This window comes from Lonchura striata, chromosome 4 (assembly GCF_046129695.1).
Source record: "Lonchura striata isolate bLonStr1 chromosome 4, bLonStr1.mat, whole genome shotgun sequence".
Classification (NCBI taxonomy): Eukaryota; Metazoa; Chordata; class Aves; order Passeriformes; family Estrildidae; genus Lonchura; species Lonchura striata.
This window is the reverse complement of record NC_134606.1, coordinates 29,782,979-29,802,000: the sequence shown is the minus strand read 5'-3', so window position 1 is coordinate 29,802,000 and position 19,022 is coordinate 29,782,979. Positions and strand designations below refer to the sequence as shown.

The window sequence follows — 19,022 nt, the reverse complement described above, 5'->3', positions numbered from 1 at the left end:
TCAGTCTACTTGCTTAATTAGTCTTGTCCCACTTTAGCATATGTAGAACAAGGCAGTGTAGACTAGTAACAGTTATTAAGTAATGTTCCTTGTGCAAGACAATCCACATTTCCACACTTGAAATTGCTTTACAATTGCAAAAGGACAGCTAAATTCCATAGATGTCTGTCCAGAGCCTGAATGCATATGCTGCTATTCACTAAAATAAACAAAGATATTTAAAAACAAAACCCCAACAACTGTCTTACTGTGTCTGCCTTGATGTACAAAAAGTGGTGAATGTTGTTAATTACTTACTGATTTAACCCTCACCTGTCAAGTCTGAAAGTTTTCTCAAGCCAGACAAAAATTTAATTTGCTTTTGTTACAGATAGACATACCTATTTTAATGTCAGTTTACTGTCTTCCCCCTGCTGCTGCTGCTCTAGGCACAGTGATGGAAACTAAGACCGTTTCACTGAAGAATTGTTTGCAGCTACTTGCAATGTTGGAAATTTGTTTAGTTGGCTTCTATTTTACATAGAAAGATACAATGGCAATGGTTGTGTTTTTTCATATTAATTTCCTGCACACATAGTTGAGATCCCTCACAAACACTGAGGGGGTGGTCTGATTACTTTTTCTTAGGTTTGTTTTTTCCCCCGGTCAAGTAAGCATCCATATATATTTTTCTCTTCAAGTTTACATAAGAGTTTTATGCAGCTTTTCTAATTCACTAGTGTAAAACAAAATTATTGCAAAAAAAGGTCAATATGTGAGCAACAAGAAAATCATACTTAATTTTTGATTATTACTGCATGGTCTAGTTATAGAAAAATCAGCTTCAGTCTTAGCTTCTAGCAGATTTACTGTGTATGTAAATACAAAGAGTTAATCCAGTTTACTATAAACTAAATTAAATAAGGTGTTACAGAAGAGACCAAGCTGATGAGTGCTGGCATTTAAATGGAAAAAAATCAGTCAGTTTGCAAAGAAAATTTTTCACCTTTACTGCTTCAGGAACCCATGCAGTGAAGCCCCATACCATTTCAGAGGAAAAAGAATGTAATTTCCCATGTTAAAAAGCAAAATTTTGGCAGTTAATGAGGACAGGAGAAGGCAGGAATTTGAATTTAAATCAAAATCAAGCAGTAGTTCTGGGACACATGTGCAAGTGAGTTTGCTTTAGAGTCAATTACAAGTCAAGGCTTTGCTTAGAAGCAGAACTCCAGAGCAGGGCCCATAGATGTCCTGACAAATACCTGCAAGGAAAGCAGCAAGAGTAAATAAAAGATTTTCACTGGAGTGAGTAGGCATGATGGAGAGTGGATGGACAAGCATCAGGTGAGAGCTTCAGGCAGGCTCCACAACTAACAAGGAAATACTCTTTCCTCCCAGCACAAGCACGTGTTCTGCTTTCACACAGCCAGCTCCTTGGATTACAGGTGCAAGGAGAAAAAAATGCAAAGGAAAAGCTGGATTCCACCTCAGTGGTTGGCAACAACAGTTTATGGCAAGATCCTGCTTATGCATGGATCATCAGATGAATTCTGCTTTTGGAGGACCAGAGCTGTTAGTGAGAAGGGCACACCCAAGCTCTCTGAGCACTAAAACCTCTCACCCTTTCAACCAGAAGAACAAGATGAGCCAGGGTAATGCTCAATAAAAGAAGTGGCACAAGCCACAGTTTGCCTTGGGAAGAAAACTGCAGATATTTATGCATTCTGTAAGAAGCTGCCTTTGACAGTTAAGAGAGTCTGCAAACTGAACATACCAGCTGGCCAAAGGCTGTGATCTAGAACCAAGCCAACCATGTGGTTGTTCCCTTGAGCTTTGCCTACCAGTTTTTCAGACCACTGTAACTTGGCAGAATCAAAGATTTTGAAGGTCCTTTGTAACTATGTCTGCTCCCACACAGTTGTGTACAGGAGAGGACAATAATTAAAAAGGAGCTAGCCTGCTTACATACCAAGAAGCACTAGGGACGTTTTCTGATCTGCAGTGAATCAGCTCTGAATTACATTAATTGCATATGGGACAATCTTAGTCTAGTCTGTTTTGCAAAGTTTGTTCTCCTAGCTCGAGGGTTATACATGAGCAATAGAACGATCCCAGTAGTGAGACTGCCTCTGCTGGAGATTCTGCATTTAAGGTAACTCCAGTATTTGCTTAATGTTTTGTACTATTGGTCCTGTCTTTCTTTTAAACTTGCTAAGTTTTCTGTATTTCGCAGATACACAGTGTAGGAAAAAAATCCCTAGGTCTTTTTCTTCTTTATATTTCAGTGAAAATGGGTAATCTCAGTAAGATTTTTTTTTTTTTGTCTGCACTAAAAGAGATTAGATCACAAGCACTGAGTTGTAGTAAAGTGCTGCATTGCCATCATGTTTTTAAAGCAGAACTTGAATTCAAGTACTAGACATTGTCTAATCCAAACATTAGACTGTCTTTTCTCAGGCTACACCCACCATCTGAATTGCACCAGTATCTAAACTTTGAGTAGTTACATATAATTTGCATCAGCTCAGTTTCCAAAATGCTACATTTGCATTTCTGCCAGAGGTGTACATGCACCATCCCCTGAGAGCTGGAAAGAGTTCTCTTAAGACAGCCATATCCAGCTCCATGAACCTTCATGCCTTCTGTGTGAACCAGCTGGGAAAAAGAAGTAAATGTGACTGCATGTAAAGGAGAAAACAGGGAAGGGGAAACAAAAAGTGAAAGGAGCAGGAGCCAGTGTCAGGAAACGTTAAAGGAAAGAGAAGTAAAACAACAGAAGAATACAGACAATAGTGGCAGGCTATGAAGATCTAGCAGCTGCAGTATGCTCCTCTACTGACCCTTCCTTTGCTGTCAGCTGAATCCCCAACCAAAAAATGTGCCTCCTCATCTGGAGCAACTGCTGTTATCATACATTTTCAAATTATGCTGAGAGACAGTATATCTAAATTGATTCTTTAAGAAAATAATAGTGAAATTAAAAATACATATTATCTCAAGCAACTGTTCTTCAGACTTAAAATCAAGATAAGTTGCACTAGAAGTATACTCAGGCTGTGAAGTGGCCAGAAGTGTAGAAGCCATTCATTCACCTTTCTTTTTGAATCAGATACAATCTCTTTGTATGATTCCAAAATTCCCTTTGCAGAGATCCCTTGTTTCACTCACTGCACAGGATGGGCTGCATTCCTGTGAAGAATGAGAACAGCCGTAACAAAGGAGAAACCTGTTCCACTTTTCAAGACATCTGTCTTGCTAGAGAAGGGATGATGTTACAGACCAGGCACATTTCAGTACCTACTAAACTCTCACCCCAGCTCTGCCAGGTGCTGCACAGGCAGTAGGTTGTGCTGTCTAGCTGGTACCCAATCTGTGATACCAGGGGTTGTATTTTGGAAGTATGGATCACAAAGGCAATTAAGACACTGGGACCTATGCTGCAACCATATAAAGTACTGTAAAGTGAATCCTAATTTTTTTACATCTCAGTTGAATCTCTCAAAACTATCCAGCTGTCTTGATTTCAAACTCTGTAGGTCAGAGCTCCATATGTAACACAGGCACAATATCCCTTACTTTTCTCATTATCAGGAAGATAAACTAATGCAAAAAGTCTAAAGTTGTCAAAGAAAGTTGATTTAGTTTGATCCCAGCAAGTCTTCACGGATCATGGAAGGCAGAGCATCATGGGGAAACTGATAAAAAATTAATCACTTCAATGCAAGACTTGTATGGTTCACTAAATAAGCAGGGCTGAGAGCATGCTGAACATAGACACCCCCGTGCTGGCTGAGGCATTGACTTTGTGAAAGGGCCAGCAAAAGGAAAAAGAGGAGAGATGTGACTATGTGGTTAAGAGCCCTGTGAGCACAGGGCAGCAGGTTACATACCAGTACTTACTATGATTCTGGCATTTTCTATTTTGTAGTGCTTGAGTGTCTGAGCTAGACAGGTCGAGATTTTAATTAATGAGGAGAATGAAAGATACAGCAGATTCTGACATGTGTCTGTGCAAGAAAGAGAAATAGTATAGGAACTTGACACAGATCCCATTTACTCAAGGTGTGTACCACAACCCCCCACCATGCCATCTGCACCAGCATCTGCTCTGCCAATGGGTCACGCATACTACATTTGCTTTGTGAATATCTTCCCTATACCTTTGCCCGCCAAAGCAGCAACCCACTATTTTTCTTCTCCAAACTCTGATCAGACTCTATATTTATTTCTTCCTCCTGAGACTGCTCAGTTGATTATCTGCCTCCTTCCTATCAAGTAGCTTGCAAGTGCAGTGCATGCCCATATCATTCTAGATAAACATCCCAGCCACCCAAATGGGTTTGAAAGGAAGCCAAGTGACTGCCTATCCCTGTCTCAAGCTCCCACTTTCAATAATGCCTGTGTTACACAATATCACAACAACATTCCAGCACAAATCCTGCTTCCCACGGCCCTTGGTGCCAGGGCTACCTGCAGTCTGAAATACTTCTTTTTTTTTTTTTTCTATAAATACTACACTTTTTTTTTTTTTTTTTTTTTTTTTGGCTTGGCTCTGAGTATGCAGAGTTGAGCTAGCACCTCTATTACATGGGGGTTAGCTGTCCTTGCCAAAGGAGTTGCTAGCCACAGCATGACAGGCAACAGTCGTTTCCTGTTTCTGAAAGCAGTGTTACCAGCCACACCATCCCTCTCCTTAATTTAGAAAGCTCTTTTGTTGTCATCTGGTTCTACACTTCCACACACAGGCTGAGGTCTATAACAGGAATAACAGCACTGAGGTTACACAATACTTTCCCTGTTCAAACCACTGGGCAAGGAAACCCACAGGAATTGTTTATTGTAAACATTTCCCACAGACTAAACCCAACAGGTAGCAGCAAGCAGTCTTGCTCCCCTGCAATTTCTGGTGTAACATGCCAACAAAGAATCATGCTCAAGAACCACTATATGGAATGAGGTATAGCTCTGTGGACATTCTATGTTTGCAGTTGAAGGTTCATACCAAATATACTTCTCAGCTCTGACTATCTGCCAAGTGGATTCTTATTAATGGGAGGAAAAAAAAGAGCAATAGTAGATTTTTTCTCAGCATAAGACATTAAACTATATAAATTGCAAGCTACTATAAATTGCAAGCAAGACCAGTGCTAATCTCAGGGATTTTTTTACAGTCACCTCTTCTTGCAGTTTCTAAAGAGCAGTCTCAAACCTTTGAAATTTTTTAAATTCCTGCTTACAACCGTTAAAATATGAGGGGTTTTTTTTCTGGTACCCACCAGTTCTCAGAGGCACTACCTTCTGTAGTGACATTTACAGATGCCAGTCCCACAGTCTGTACTATGCAGACAAACACCCACACCTTGACTCCTCAATGGACCCACATGCCTGGCAAGTCAGCAAGTAAGAAATGCAGCAACAAATAGCAGTAACAAAAGCACAATACATGTTGCAACAAGTACAATGGAGCTGTAAGTCACGTCACTACAAAACACCAGCCTCCACTGTGCAGATATTAACAAAAAATTCTCAAAGAGGCACAGATTTGAGATGAAATGTCATGATTGCAATTCTGATAGAATTCACTATTTTAACTCTGTACTGTACAATGTCTGGCAACCTTATTCCAACATTGTTTTTAAACAGAGATATCTAATCCATAAAATAGTACCCATAACTTTATCTTCTAGATACTTACAGTGAAAAATTGCTCTTTCTTTCCTTTTGAAGACATAAACCACCTAAAAGGATTAATAAGTAAAAATATGGGAACTAGTAAGCATTCAAGTTTTTCCTTCAAGATATTAAAATTTCCTGTTCAATTTGATTCTGAAAGCTTCTAAACAAATTATGTAAGTTACCTATCTTAAGTATTTGGTTCACAACAACAGCAACAAAAGGATTTAATGATTATGTTACTTTTAGTCTTCTAAAGTTATGCTAATGAAAACAGTAATCAAAGATTGCAGTCACATTTTCAGTTCTTGCCTGTTGGAGGTGGATTTAATGGAGCAATAAGATTTATAGCTTCATCATGACACAACATCTATAAGGCTGAACTCATTCAGTTGCTAATGAAATGTGATCTGGGGACTCTTGTACCACCTGGGTGATGATTAGGGCTTATCACAGATAGGTCTAGGAAAAGGCTGGGAAATACTTAAGCTTGTTTTGCACTTACTTTGAGCTCCTGGGAAAAGAGCAATTTCTCTACAACATCAGCCTGAAGTTTTCTGCCCATAATAGAGAGGTAATGTTAAGGTTTTTAGCTGATTTGCAAGTGACAGGGTTATATGAAGTCTGGCAAAATCCTATAAAATCTTTCTGGTTTAGTGTCTTTTAAATTGTGAGATGGGTACTTTGTCTTCTCAGACAGCTCAAAAAAATGTTAATTAAGCAACTGGCTTCAGAGAAACCTTGCAAAACTTGCTCTATATGATGCCTCTTGACTTGAAATTCTGCTTTTAATAGTTGCCTACTGGCACAACAAGCAACTCTGCGTAGGTTTCCCAAAGCAAAAAGGAGATCCTAAATGTAGTTTCTGTTTATGGGAATGGCTCCATATAAACTACAAACAGCAGGGCCACTCAAACATCTAAGTTATTGAATAATTTTTAAAATAATTGTGTTAAGAAGATAGCTCCTACCCTCAAAAAAAAAAAAAAATTAAAAGCAGAGGAAGTTCAAAGTTGAACTCTGACTTCAAGAATATCTTGTCCATACATGCTATCAGCTGGGGGGGAAAAAAGGGAGGGAAAAAATCTATGTAAGGAGTAGAATACCTGTCTCTTTAACACAGACTGTAGCTCAGCTGCAGCACAGAATTCTGTTTAAAGCCCTTCTCTCGTCAGAGGGCTACACACTTCCTACTCCTTTCCTTGGTAAGGGCAGTCTCCAGCTCCTCTCAAAAGAGAACTGCTGCCCGTCAACTGAAAGCTACACAATCGCTTTTAAAAATCAGTACTTTTCATCAACTGTGAGATTTCAAATTGGGTGATTAAATGACTGAGAGGTTTTTCAGAGTGGATTGGAGAAATAAAATGTCAAATATAACAGAGCACAGTAGAAAAAGCTTCCCCTTGTTTTTGTTTTAAGTAATTTTATTATAAAATACATACAAATTTGATTCTTTTGTAGCCTAAAGGAAGATTTCTTGAGGGAGTTATTTTTTCCATTAATGTCTCTTATTCAGGTCAAATTCAGTCATTTTTGTAAAAGAAAGCCATTTCCTTTTCTATTGAACCAAAGCCTTGCATATTTAAAATTCCTCTGCAAATGGACAGTGGGTTCTATGGATTTGTTTTTGAAAAAAGATGCTCACTTGTATCCCAAAATATGTTCATGATATTTAAAATATGTGTTTAGGTATGGCGGGGGGAAGGTTAGGCTCTGTTGTAAGAGTGTGGTAGGGTTTTCTGCAGTTTGTGGCATTCCTGTGTGTTTGATTGTTTGGGGTTTTTTTTCTATTACTATTTTACATGGTTTTGAGACTGCACCTGACAAGCATTCAACATCAAAGTGCTCAGAAACACTTCAGAGTAGTGCTTGCTTTAGAGATGCAAGTACACAGCGCAGTCTGAGCTAAGGAGTCATGCAGAGAATTGATAGGTCAGCAAACCTGCTTACAGTTCAGGTTCTACTTCTTCCCTAATGATGTTACCTACTTATCACATTCCTTTTGAAATAATTTCATTCTGTATTTGACTTAGGGTAAGAAAAAAGAGTCATGAGAGCTGTACCTAATACAAGTCCTTTAAGTGCCAGCATTCTGCTGACATATTAGCCAAGAACTAGATGAAGAAACAGTTTTGTTCTTTTGTTTAATACTGCCACAATCCAACTGGAGGTCATATGACACAAACTCACTTAGAGGGCAACACAGCCCTTTCTGAGACGTATCCCAGACCAATGCATGTGAGCAGTAACATTCCCAGTACAGATGCTGGGGCTGCCCTTGGTGCTCCTCAGCAGGGCTGGGCTGGAGTACAGAATTCCTTGGTGTCTGCTTTCCTTTGGGCCTGTGCTGGAGGCTATAGTGCTTCCATTCTCTGGACTCTGCCCTGTGTGGAAGGACAAGGCTCAGTGTTTTCCTGAGCGCTTCCCTGAGGAAACTCAAAGCCATGCTACTCTTCTCTGGAACTGGCTGAGAACATTGTCTGTTGTTTCCTTACTGCTAACTATAAAGCAAGCACAGAAAAAAAAGTTCCAAATTAGGCCAGAAAGAGAAGCATAAGTTAGCATTTTTTTAAAATTTGTTAAACACTTTTGGAAGATGAGGGCAAAGGAGAAGTGAAAGAATAACATAATAATAATAATAATAATAACAACAAAATGAAAAACTTTTTAGAAGTGCTTATTCATGAAGGCTTTTGCCAAAATGCACAGAAATGCTGCTTTTAGTCTGAGAAAGATTGTCAAGGAACAGGCTGACTTTGCCAAAGCTTCACTCCTTACTGTTAACTGTAGCTCTCTTGGAACAGAAGAATTTAGGTTAGGAGGAGGATCTGGAGGCCATCTGGACCCTTTCTCATGGCAAAATTACTCTCAAAGCCAAGTCAGTTGCTGCAGCTCTTGTCCTGTTGAAGTCCAGAGATTCAACCTCTTTCCTGTATAGCCCATTCCAGAGCTCCCTCACTTTTCCTGTAGGAAACTTAGGTCATCACCTTCAGGGTTTCCAGACTCAGACCAGCAGGTTTCCATTGTCTTTGTTTTCCATAAGGTGTACCCTGTGAAGTGCAAATTTAATTATGGCCTAATTACTAGGCTAGTGCAAGTGGCTCTCTTTATTTAACTAGGATTTCTAATAAAGGTTCCCTGGAAGGTCTGATAGCAAGATGCAGTTACCTGGGCTGGAGCTTTAGCAGCCACTGCAGTGGGTGCCAGGGCTGGATGTAGTGTGCCATAACATGCCATCCTGTACCCTCCCAGCTCCTGACCCAGTGGCTGCACCAGCACTCTGGCTGTGCATTGCATGGCTCACTGCAAAACCAACTGGGCTAGAGGCAGTGGTGTCAAATACTACTGTAGGATTTTAACATGCCTCAGAGAAGGAAATTAGCATGTAGCTTTGTTGGAACACATTCTAATTTTTTTCTTCTCCCTCCTTGCAAATAAGAAACTGTTAGGACAGTTGGACTGATTAAAAATAGTTACATTCTCATTAATAAGATTAGGATTATGGCCAGAAGTCCCACTGTAGGTGAGAAGAGCACTAAGGGGTAAAATGTGCTACCACAAATACAATGTGCTGTGAAGGCCAGATAACTTGGAGCATCCTGTGCCCCGGCTTTGCAAAATATTTGTCTGATCAGAGCAGCCAGCAGAAATACCACAAAGACTGCGTGAACAGGTGTTCAAATGCCTCTTGTGGCTTTGCCACTGAGGCAGACACAGTTTCAACTAAGATTTTTTGTCCTGAGCTTTATTTTTGAAGGCTTTACTTTTACTTCTGCTCTTACCTGGCTGGCTGTGGATGCAAACAGGCAGACCTAGACATGCAAATTAAATGTGCTGTCTTCTGGGAGAATGATGAACTTTCTGTAACACGCTTTCCTAGGTATCTTCTCTTCACACATTTTTTACACAAAGAGGATTTTTACACAATAAGCTATCAATATTTCAGGGATAACCATTGTACTTCAAGATTTGATAATTTCTAATATCTATTAATACCTTTCCCACCCCGAATGCAGGTTAAGGATTTTACATCCTCTATTCAGTGAAGACTCTTGCAGAAGTGCAGCACAGCAAATGACGTTTTACACCTGCCTGTGACATGTAAGAAGGGTTTGCTGCAGCTCACCTCCCTTCTTTTTGTTTTATAGCACTTCTCCACTGACAGAGGTTCAGCTCCTGATGGAGGAGCAAAACGTACCCAGCGAGGTGCCAGCAGCCCTAAAGCGCCTGGCCAAATACATAGTGCGTGGTTTCTATGGTGTGGAGTGCTCCCTGGCCCTGGACGTGCTGATCCGCTACCCCTGTGTGAAAGAGGAGGACTTGTTACAGCTGCTCAAGTACGAGCGCAAGCAACTGCGCACTGCCCTCAACACGCTCAAGGCGGACAAGCTGGTGAAGCTGCGGATGCGAGCTGAAACAGGGCCTAATGGGAAGAGCACGAGGCACAATTACTACTACATCAATTATAAGGTTCTGGTGGATGTGGTAAAATACAAACTGGATCATGTGCGCAGGAAAATAGAAGCAGATGAGCGGGATTCAACAACCAGATCCTCTTTTAAATGTCCATCTTGCTCTAACAAGTACACAGACCTTGAAGTCAATCAGCTCTTTGATGCATTTACAGGTGTGTTACTTATATTGCTTATTTGCTGTTATCTTAAAGAATAGCCCTAATAGCATAAAATTGTTTCCTAAGTGAACTTTGCAATGAAAGCATGTTTGTTAGAATATGCTTCTTGTTTGCCTGTGGACAAGGGTCTGGAACAGGATGCTGGGAGGTGAGGATAAGAGAAGTGCTGCCTCTGTAGAACATGCTAAACATAAGGAAGATTCATCCTGAATGTACAAACTGGGGTTGAGAATCAGATTCCAGGCCTCAGCTTTGCTTTGAACCTGGTTGAGTAATCTTAACTCATCCAAGTCTTGTGAGTGTTGCTTCCTCATATGGAAATATGAACACAGTACTGTCTTTACTCTGCTTTGAATCTCTTGGTTAATCCATTTGTGTGGTCAGTCCTTTTGACGGACGAGTTGGGCAAGATGGGTAAAACCATTTGCAGTCACCTACTGTACTAAGCATCTTGCGGTTCAGTGGCACCACAGCAGAGCTGCTCTGTCACTCCTGGGTTGGGAAGCTCAGGCTCCTCACGGGTCAACACAACACATCCACAGCAGTAGTGTCAGAGCTTGTGGATTTTTCTTCCCTAAAACCAAAATAACTAAAGAGTATTATTTCAAAATTAGTCAAAATGGCATCATAGTGCAATACATTACTTAGAGCACAGCAACTGCACTGAAATCTGGGTCATGGGATCTGCAAAGGATACCAGAACCAGGCATAATGAGCTTTATATATGACTAACCTGAAATGCCAATGGTGAAATTTGTGTTCTGCCAGTTAGCAAAATCATTCCTTTTTTCTAAATGGAGGGACTCTGTTGAGTTACTAAAATGCAAACATTGAAGCTGGTGATATATTTTTACAGAATAAGCTTGAAGGTTTGTCTGTTTTCCTGAATAAATATGGGGTTTTAGCATATTGACTCTGGAACAACTAAAACCAGATGCTACTTATGCTTGAAAATGTCTTGTTACATTAAGAACTGAGAAGATGAGACTGGAGGAGAAGAAAATAAACTAATGATAGCACATATCTATCCAGCTTAAATTTCTCTCCCGAGACATTTCTCATGTGCATAACAAGGGTATAATACCAATCTGTCTCAAGTTTGCCTGTAGAATTGAGTTCCCCTAGTTAATGTGAACAAATGGGTAAGGCCAGAGTCTGGGTCAGAGTCTGGGTAAATGTCCAGGCTGCAGGATGCTTAACAACATCCTGCTGATCTTTTTGCATTCTATGTACATGACAATTCCCACTTTGGAAAATGTTGCAGAGACTTTTCGCTGCACTTACTGCAACACTGAAGTAGAGGAAGATGGCTCAGCGTTTCCAAAGTGCGATGCTCGAACATTGCTGGCCAAGTTCAACGAGCAGATGGAGCCTGTCTTCATGCTGCTGCGTGAGACCGAAGATATTGTGCTGCCCTATGACTTGCTGGAGCCTCAGCCAACAGAAATGCCAGAATTATCAGAAAGGTAAGAACATCACACTAGAACTTCTGATCAATACAAATCACCCCAACAACTTAACAGTTGTAAAGTCCTTGAAATACTGAACTTGCAATCTATATACTCCATTCTGATTTGTTCAGTAGTCAGCTGTTTATAATGAAGAAGTCTGTAATATCTAAGGCATGCTATACCTTATTAATTTTTTGATACATTTTTAAAGTAATTTATTTCCCAGATTACTCCTTCAGCTAATGTTCATAGCCCTTTCTATAAGGAATTAACATTTCTCTCAGTGTGATTCATCCAGAGATGCACTACTAAAGAGACCTTGCAAAAAATTAATGGTTCAGAGTCACTTGCCTCTGACAGGTAAAAGGCAATGTATAAATTATTAGAGCACTTCTTAAAGTTAGTCTGCTGACAAAACATGTTTTTGGGGTTTGTTTCTTTGTGATTGTTGTTCAGGGTTTTTTTAATGGGAACTGGGGAGGGGGTCTTGCCTGAATTCTACCTCTTCAAAATGTAACACTTCATTCAGCTTTGATCCAAAGTTGGGCTCAAGTGTGCTGGAATCCTGCAGCCGCCCTGAAAAATGGGCACATAGAAGTTCTGCTTTTGGCCTCACATACACCCAAAACTTAACTATTGATGTCCAAGACTCAAAGCACAATAAAAGAGAAAAAGCAACTGAAAAGCAACCTATCTGGTTGTCACAAAGCACTGTGGAAGGAGCAGCAACAGCCATCAACAATAGTGTTGGTAAGTTTAGTGAATTCACAAATTAATTCTGCAGCCTTAATGCAGTTAAATACAGCTTTCCCACTGAAAATGTAGTGAGCTTGGTTTAGAAGATAATGTCTCAATTCTGTGTTAGTGGTTATCAGACATTAGTTTTCAAAATCTAGTTTTAAGACTGATTGAGGTTATATTCCTAAAGACAGAGGTTAAGTGTGTCCTAAAACTTTTGGCTTTAGCCATGACATAGTTTTAGTGGTAATTTTTACAGTGGAAAGCTCTCAGAAATGTCTGTATTTTCTGTATTTTCAAGAGAATTCTAGTGTGGGTAAAAAAGATCTAGAATAGAAAAAAGTTTATGTAGGATGCCTGTGATAACTGTAAATTACTGATCCCTTTAACACTTAGTGTTGTGTATTAGGAGTAAATGCTTACGAAGAAACTGAAGAAAATGTTAAAGAAACTGTCATGGATAATGAAATCATCAAGACTCTTCTGATGCATGAATCCAAGTCATTATCTAGCACAGACCAGGTTCCTATTGTCAAAAGCAAACTACATGGATCACAGAGTGATAGCAGTGAGTTTGAAGAGGATGCCAAGCACTCAAGGGGAGCAATCAAAGTAATAGATAGCAACTTTGAACAAGAGGAGGAACAGGAAACTGAGGGTCCTATTTTAATGGTAGCTGGTCAGCCCTGTTCATATGGCCAAGTTAGTGAAAACCCAGAACTTGTGTCTCTCATGACAAATGAAGAGAGAAATGCTTATATAAAAGTAGGACAAGAAATGTTCCAGTCTGTCTTTGATTAACTACAACTGTACGAATAGCCAACCTTGTACAGAATGGATGAAGGCTTCTGACTTATGTTCTTCAAAGTTTACCACTGAAGGGTTTTGTCTGAACTTGCTCTTAAGCAAGATGGTAATCCTGTAGTAGGTAACTACAGTTCAAATATTATCATTGCAGCCACAGCAAGTGTTGTTTGTTGTTGTAATGCTTATACTTTGTGGATGATGTAATTAGTTTTGGAGCATGAATTTTTTCAGGATAAATTTGGATCTGATTAAAATAATATTTGAAAAGCAGTGATGCAATCTATAATAAGAAATAAATTAATTCCACCTCTCTCCCAGAAGTAACAGTTACTTCCAGTAGTGAAAGTGAGTCCAAATCCAGTATAACTTGGTTTTATTCCATACCCGTTAATTCCATATACTCATTTGTTATGTCACTCACTGTACAACAGTAAAGGACAGGTGTCCCACGGCAACCTCCTTATAAGGGAAGAGCTATTACTAAATTGTATTAGTAATACACGAGAAGCAACTCTGGCCTCTGAACTTCCTATGAGTAATTTTTCCAATTCTTCATACTCAGGGCACTACAGAACTGTCTTGAGTGGTAAACTGTGCAAGGGGCATGGGACAGAAAAATGTAAAATTTCATTTTGATCCAGATCAGTAGGGGAGCAAGCAATGAATTAATCACAAGACCCTGCTTCTCCCATTTCACTCCCATACTCCCCAATGTTCTTTTTAAGCAGGAAACAAATTATGCTTGAAATGAACTAAATGAGTAGAAGAACTGGTATTAGGCATAAGTGAGAGTTTAATAATCAGCAGTTCTACTACTTGAGCAAGGGATAATGAAAATAGACTAGAAGAGCACAATGCCAAATACAGGAAGTTCCCTCTGAATGTTAGGAAACACTTCACTGTAAGGGTGACATACACTGACACAGGTTCCCCACAGAGGTGGTAGGCTCGGGTATCTTCAGAGTCTTCTCTCTGAAGATACTCAAAAGCCACCTGGGCAAACAGCTCTAAGTGGCCCTGCTGGCACAAGATGACCTTGAGAGCTTCCTGCTGACCATTCCATGATGAAACAGTACAGAGAAGGTGTGATCAACGAAATACTATTTGAATGCATTTTTCATGTACACAGATCATTGGTTCTGACAGGTAATTTTCTGTTCAGTAGCTGGTGTGGGGCTGTTTTGAATCTAAGTGTTGATACCACAGAGTTGTTTTCCTTACTGCTGAGCAGCACTTGCACAGAGTCCAGACTTTCCTGCTCATCACTCTGTGCCCCTAATGAGAAGGCCTGGGAATGCAACAGTTAGGAGGGGACACAGCCAGGAGACCTACCCCACACTGACCAAAGGACTATTCCACCTCACAGGGTATCATGCTCACTGTATAGAGCTCAAAGAAGGAACAGGGAACAGTTGGCATAATAGCATTTGTCTTCTCAAGTCTTTGTTATGCATCATGGAGCCCTGTTTTCCTGGAGGTGGCTTAACACTTGTTTGCCATTTAACTTTGCTTGCATGTGTAGCTTTTGCTTTACCTATTAATCTTTCTTTCAATTATGAATTATTTTGTTTTCACTCTTCTGCTTCTCTCTCTGAGCCCACTGGCTGGGGAGTGAGCAACCCATCATTCCAGTGCAAGAATTCAGGAATGAAGTGTGCTTGGCTCTTTCTTAAGCTTAGATTTTAATGACTCAACACATAAACTAGCCTTTTCTCAAAGCTGCACACACTCTCAGTCTACTTTATAAAAAATGTCATCTTTTCAGGCTGAGTGATTCTTGGGATAAATTAGTAATTAGAAGTTTGATTAGAAGTTTCAGTCTCACAGGTTTGCCTTTGTCACAATGTATTTTCTTCATCCTCAAGATGGTAATGTTTTTCCTGCCTACCGTAGTACCAGCAGTTTAAAGCCTGAAGAGTAACTAAACTATCTTCAAACCTTTTGCTAATGTACTTTCATCCTGGGACATGAGAGGCATGTGACCATAACCTGCCAATTCAAAATTCATTCACAAAACCTGGAGACACTCCAAACAAACTAGAAAAAAAAATCACAGAAGAATTACAATCTCATTTTATTTAAACTTCAAGCATATTTAGGCTTCACCATCACTATACTGTCTCCCACAGTATATAGCTGTATTACCATACTAACCTCAAAAGCAACACAATCCTGAATCAAAGATAACCAGTGCTCTTAACTACTTTCAGAAAAGCCTTATGTTTAAGGTAAAAAGGATCTTTATAATGCAGCAGGTCTGCTGAATAAGCTTCTTCTAGCTCAGTTTTATAACTTAGTGTTTTAGCAACTCTGATCGGAAAAACTGAACAAAGTTTTCCAATCTACTTTTCTGTAATTCTAATTCTACCTTTATCATGAGACTCCAGCAGGTGCTGACTTCAATTGTTTTTTAAAAACATTAACTTTGTAATGAAATTTAGGAAACTACAATTAAAGTCAAACACTTTAGAACAGATTCTCCAGACCTTCAATTGCAGCAATTTTAAGTGTCAGCTATGAAAGGATATTAACATTTTCAGTCAGGTTTACTCCTGAACATCAAAAGTTTTCAGCAAATGCAGAAAAATACAGTTGGTTTCTGCAGTTAACTACAAACCTGGGGTATTCAGCTTCACCTCAGATAAATGTGCTGATAGAAAGGAAATCCACAGGCCATGAACAGGAACTTTTTTGTTACAGACAAGCTATGCTCTAGACTATAAAGACAACACACAAGTATGTACTGTGTCTATACCTTGTATTTTGAGAAGATGCAAGAAACGTGGGGAATTTCTTGTCCCAGAAAAATTAGCAGTGTTTCTCATAAGAGAAGAACAAACTGCTAAAAGCATACCAACAAGTTAATTAACTTCGGGCAACAAACTCTGGCATAACAGTTTATAAGCCAAAGAAAATTTTTCAAAAGAGAAAACTTACAGACAAGTCCAAACTTTATTTAAAACTACCATTTCGAACAGTTTTAAAATTACCAAACAAGTCACAATAAAAAATAAAAAATTAAGACAGAAAAAGAACTGTGCAGCAAAACTGAATAGAAGTGGATTCAGTTCCAGCTGTTTAAACTGCCACAGGCAGAAGATCACATACCTATCCTAAGAGGCAGTGTGTTAAAAATTTTACATTTTTTTACACTTCCAGAATTCTGGGAAATTAGTACTGATCTTCCATATGCATTTGTAGACACAGCATTTATAAATGCAGACATCTTGGGTAATTCTTATGCATTTTGAGCTCCAAAAATTTCTGTAAAATAAGAATAAAATAATTTTTTAATATCTACAAGGTATGAAACAGCTCATGACCACATTTCAATTGCTATTTCATCCCCACAAGCACTTTGAGCCATGGCTTACTTGAACAGTTACAGCCACATCTCCTATACAGTGACTAGGAATGGCTTAGAGCTAGCTAGAGCTTTGGTGTGGCATGGCACTCTTGGTCAGACTGTTCCCACAGCAGCCCCTGGGCATAAGTATCCACCAAATGGGCACAACAGGCTTGTGCTGGCAGAGCTGGGACAAGCAGAATGCTGAAAACGCAGTGACTGAAATGGAAGGAAAGATGCACCTTTCCTCACACTTTGTTCTGGAAAAAATCTGTGTTGCCACTGCAAATGCATTAAATAAAAAGCAGGTTCATCAGCTTATACTATTTGAGTAACTGGAAGGAGGCACACTAGCAGAAAACTGATACTATCAGAATACCCAGTTCATGCCCTTTATATATGCCATTACCATACACTCCACTGGAGAATTACAAGTCTAACAATAAAATAGAAGTCTTTAATACTGTAATTCTGTCACAATATTATAGAAAAACCCAATTTGCTTCAAAATGTTGAAGTAAAATATCAGTTATTTGTACTCTTACACACTTAAGCAATTTATCCCATGAGAGTATGTGACTTGATTTCTGACTGAAAAAAAAAAATTTAAAAACCCACAAAAACCATTTTCTCTGACCTGTATTATCAGTAAGTTTTTGTATCTGCATAAAAATACTTGGTGAAAGTGATAAATTTTATTGCTATCATACACACTGGAACTTTTTTCTACCACATAGTATACTTCACATGAAAAATAATTTATTTCTCCCTGAGGAGATGTTTTACTATTCTGAAAAGTCTCTTGAATATTTTTATCACAAAAGGGCGAGCAGCCTGTCAGGAAATTATACTGAGTGTTATTAAATCAGATAAGAGAAATTATAATTTACAGTATCATTAAACCCAAGCTTGTGAAGCAAGAAACAAAAATACCGCTCCATTTGAATAAGTTTCAAAACCATTATATTGTGACAGGCACTTGAAGTATATTAATTGTTGTGATTTTATCAGCCACAGAAACTAAAACAGTATATAGAAGTGAGATGGACAGCAATCTCTTCATATCAGTGTAACACTTTCAAATGTATGATAACAAAACCCAGTATTTTCACCACACTACAGTAACTGCTTACTTCAATCAGCAACATTTATATTGTAGTATTCCAGAGTGTTTTCCCAATATGTGTGCAGAATATAGAAAAAAATTACCAGGTTCTTTCAATGTTTGAGCATCTCCTACTAATTCTTGATCTTGAGCTCCACCTCCATCCAGTAATTCATCAGACAAACTCTTGGTTTGGGCCTCTGTTTCCATTTTCTTCATTATATCTGCCTTTGTAACAGAAAAAGCAAATCTGAAAATTCTAGATAATTCTTACTGCTGTCTGGGTAACACAGACATTTATGGTATGCACTTGTAAACGACAATCCCACAATAATAGCAAAATACCTCTGAATACACTGCAAGTTTGAGGGGCAAGTCTTCAACTTTCACAAAGTCATCTTCATCAGATTTTTGACTTACATTTCCAGACCCAGGCTCCTGTTAATAAAAAATGTGTATTTAAGAAACACCATTTTGTTTTCTTCTCACTCCGAAACTATTGAAGTACATAAAAAAAACCAAACAAAAAACAATGCGCATATCAAATTTGGAGATAGAAACAAAACAAGACTGCAAACCAGAAATAATACTGAAATAGAAAAAAGCTTATCATTTCTCTTGGATGGATTTTAACTGAAATATACACACATATTCATTCACTAGCACAGGTGACTCTGTATCAGGGCTGCCAGCCATGGAGCTTTCAGAACTTGCAGCAGATTTGTTTTCTGCACACGTGGTATCCGGTGTTTGAGTTTCATTCACTGCCAAAGATGAGCTTGATCCTTCAGTTTTCACAGTGGCTGTTATAAAGGATTCGGGGGAATTCACTGCTAAAGCTGGTGTATTCTCCATAACACTGAGGTAATTGTGCACAGCTGCAGCCACATCTTGTTCACCTAAAACCACAGAACTACAATTTAACTACAGAAGAGATAGTAAAATATTCTGAACATACAAAAATTATGATCCAAAGCTGCAAATGAACAGTGAAAGTGCATTATAGTCTCTTAGACAACACAAATCTGACTGAAGTAAAATATCAGTTATTTGTACCCTTACACACTTAAGTATAAGCAATTTATCCCATGAGAGTATGTGCCTTGATTTCTGACTGAAAATAGATTTTTAAAAACCCACAAAAAACAACTTGCAGAACTAAGTGACCTACTATAAAATATTCATTCTAGTTATGAGGAGATATAATACAGAACAGTAAATACCTTAATATTTTGCCACTCTAATACTGATTTTTAGTCTACAAAAAAAGGCCAAGAACAAAACTAGTGT

At 38.9% G+C, this 19,022-nt stretch overlaps 2 protein-coding genes across 14 annotated transcripts in view; one reads left to right on the top strand and one right to left on the bottom strand.

The window, feature by feature from the left end:
• Window positions 1–9,816: 9,816 nt before the first annotated feature.
• LOC110484914 (general transcription factor IIE subunit 1) lies at window positions 9,817–13,398 on the top strand. Its single transcript, XM_031504623.2, has 4 exons — window positions 9,817–10,279; window positions 11,550–11,751; window positions 12,266–12,486; window positions 12,884–13,398. Exons 1-4 carry the CDS (start codon window positions 9,832–9,834, stop codon window positions 13,273–13,275), a joined length of 1,263 nt encoding a protein of 420 aa, XP_031360483.2. The 5' UTR covers window positions 9,817–9,831; the 3' UTR covers window positions 13,276–13,398.
• A 1,933-nt stretch (window positions 13,399–15,331) lies between these two features.
• The window catches only part of PCM1 (pericentriolar material 1), a 41,538-nt gene continuing 37,847 nt past the window's right edge, over window positions 15,332–19,022 (bottom strand). For all 13 annotated transcript variants that reach the window (XM_021537335.3, XM_077782860.1, XM_021537157.2 and 10 more), the window contains 4 exons: window positions 18,381–18,631; window positions 18,078–18,170; window positions 17,837–17,960; window positions 15,332–16,545 (listed from right to left, as the gene is read on the bottom strand). In XM_021537335.3, the coding sequence (XP_021393010.2) occupies window positions 16,520–16,545; window positions 17,837–17,960; window positions 18,078–18,170; window positions 18,381–18,631 (494 nt within the window). In that variant the 3' untranslated portion in view covers window positions 15,332–16,519. The remainder of the gene's footprint in view (window positions 16,546–17,836; window positions 17,961–18,077; window positions 18,171–18,380; window positions 18,632–19,022) is intronic.

Coding starts and splice junctions, on each gene's coding strand:
- LOC110484914 (XM_031504623.2), top strand. CDS start 9,832: ATGGAGGAGCAAAACGTACCCAGCGAGGTGCCAGCAGCCCTAAAGCGC. Junction 10,280..11,549: donor GCTCTTTGATGCATTTACAG/GTGTGTTACTTA, acceptor AAAATGTTGCAG/AGACTTTTCGCTGCACTTAC. Junction 11,752..12,265: donor ATGCCAGAATTATCAGAAAG/GTAAGAACATCA, acceptor CACTTCATTCAG/CTTTGATCCAAAGTTGGGCT.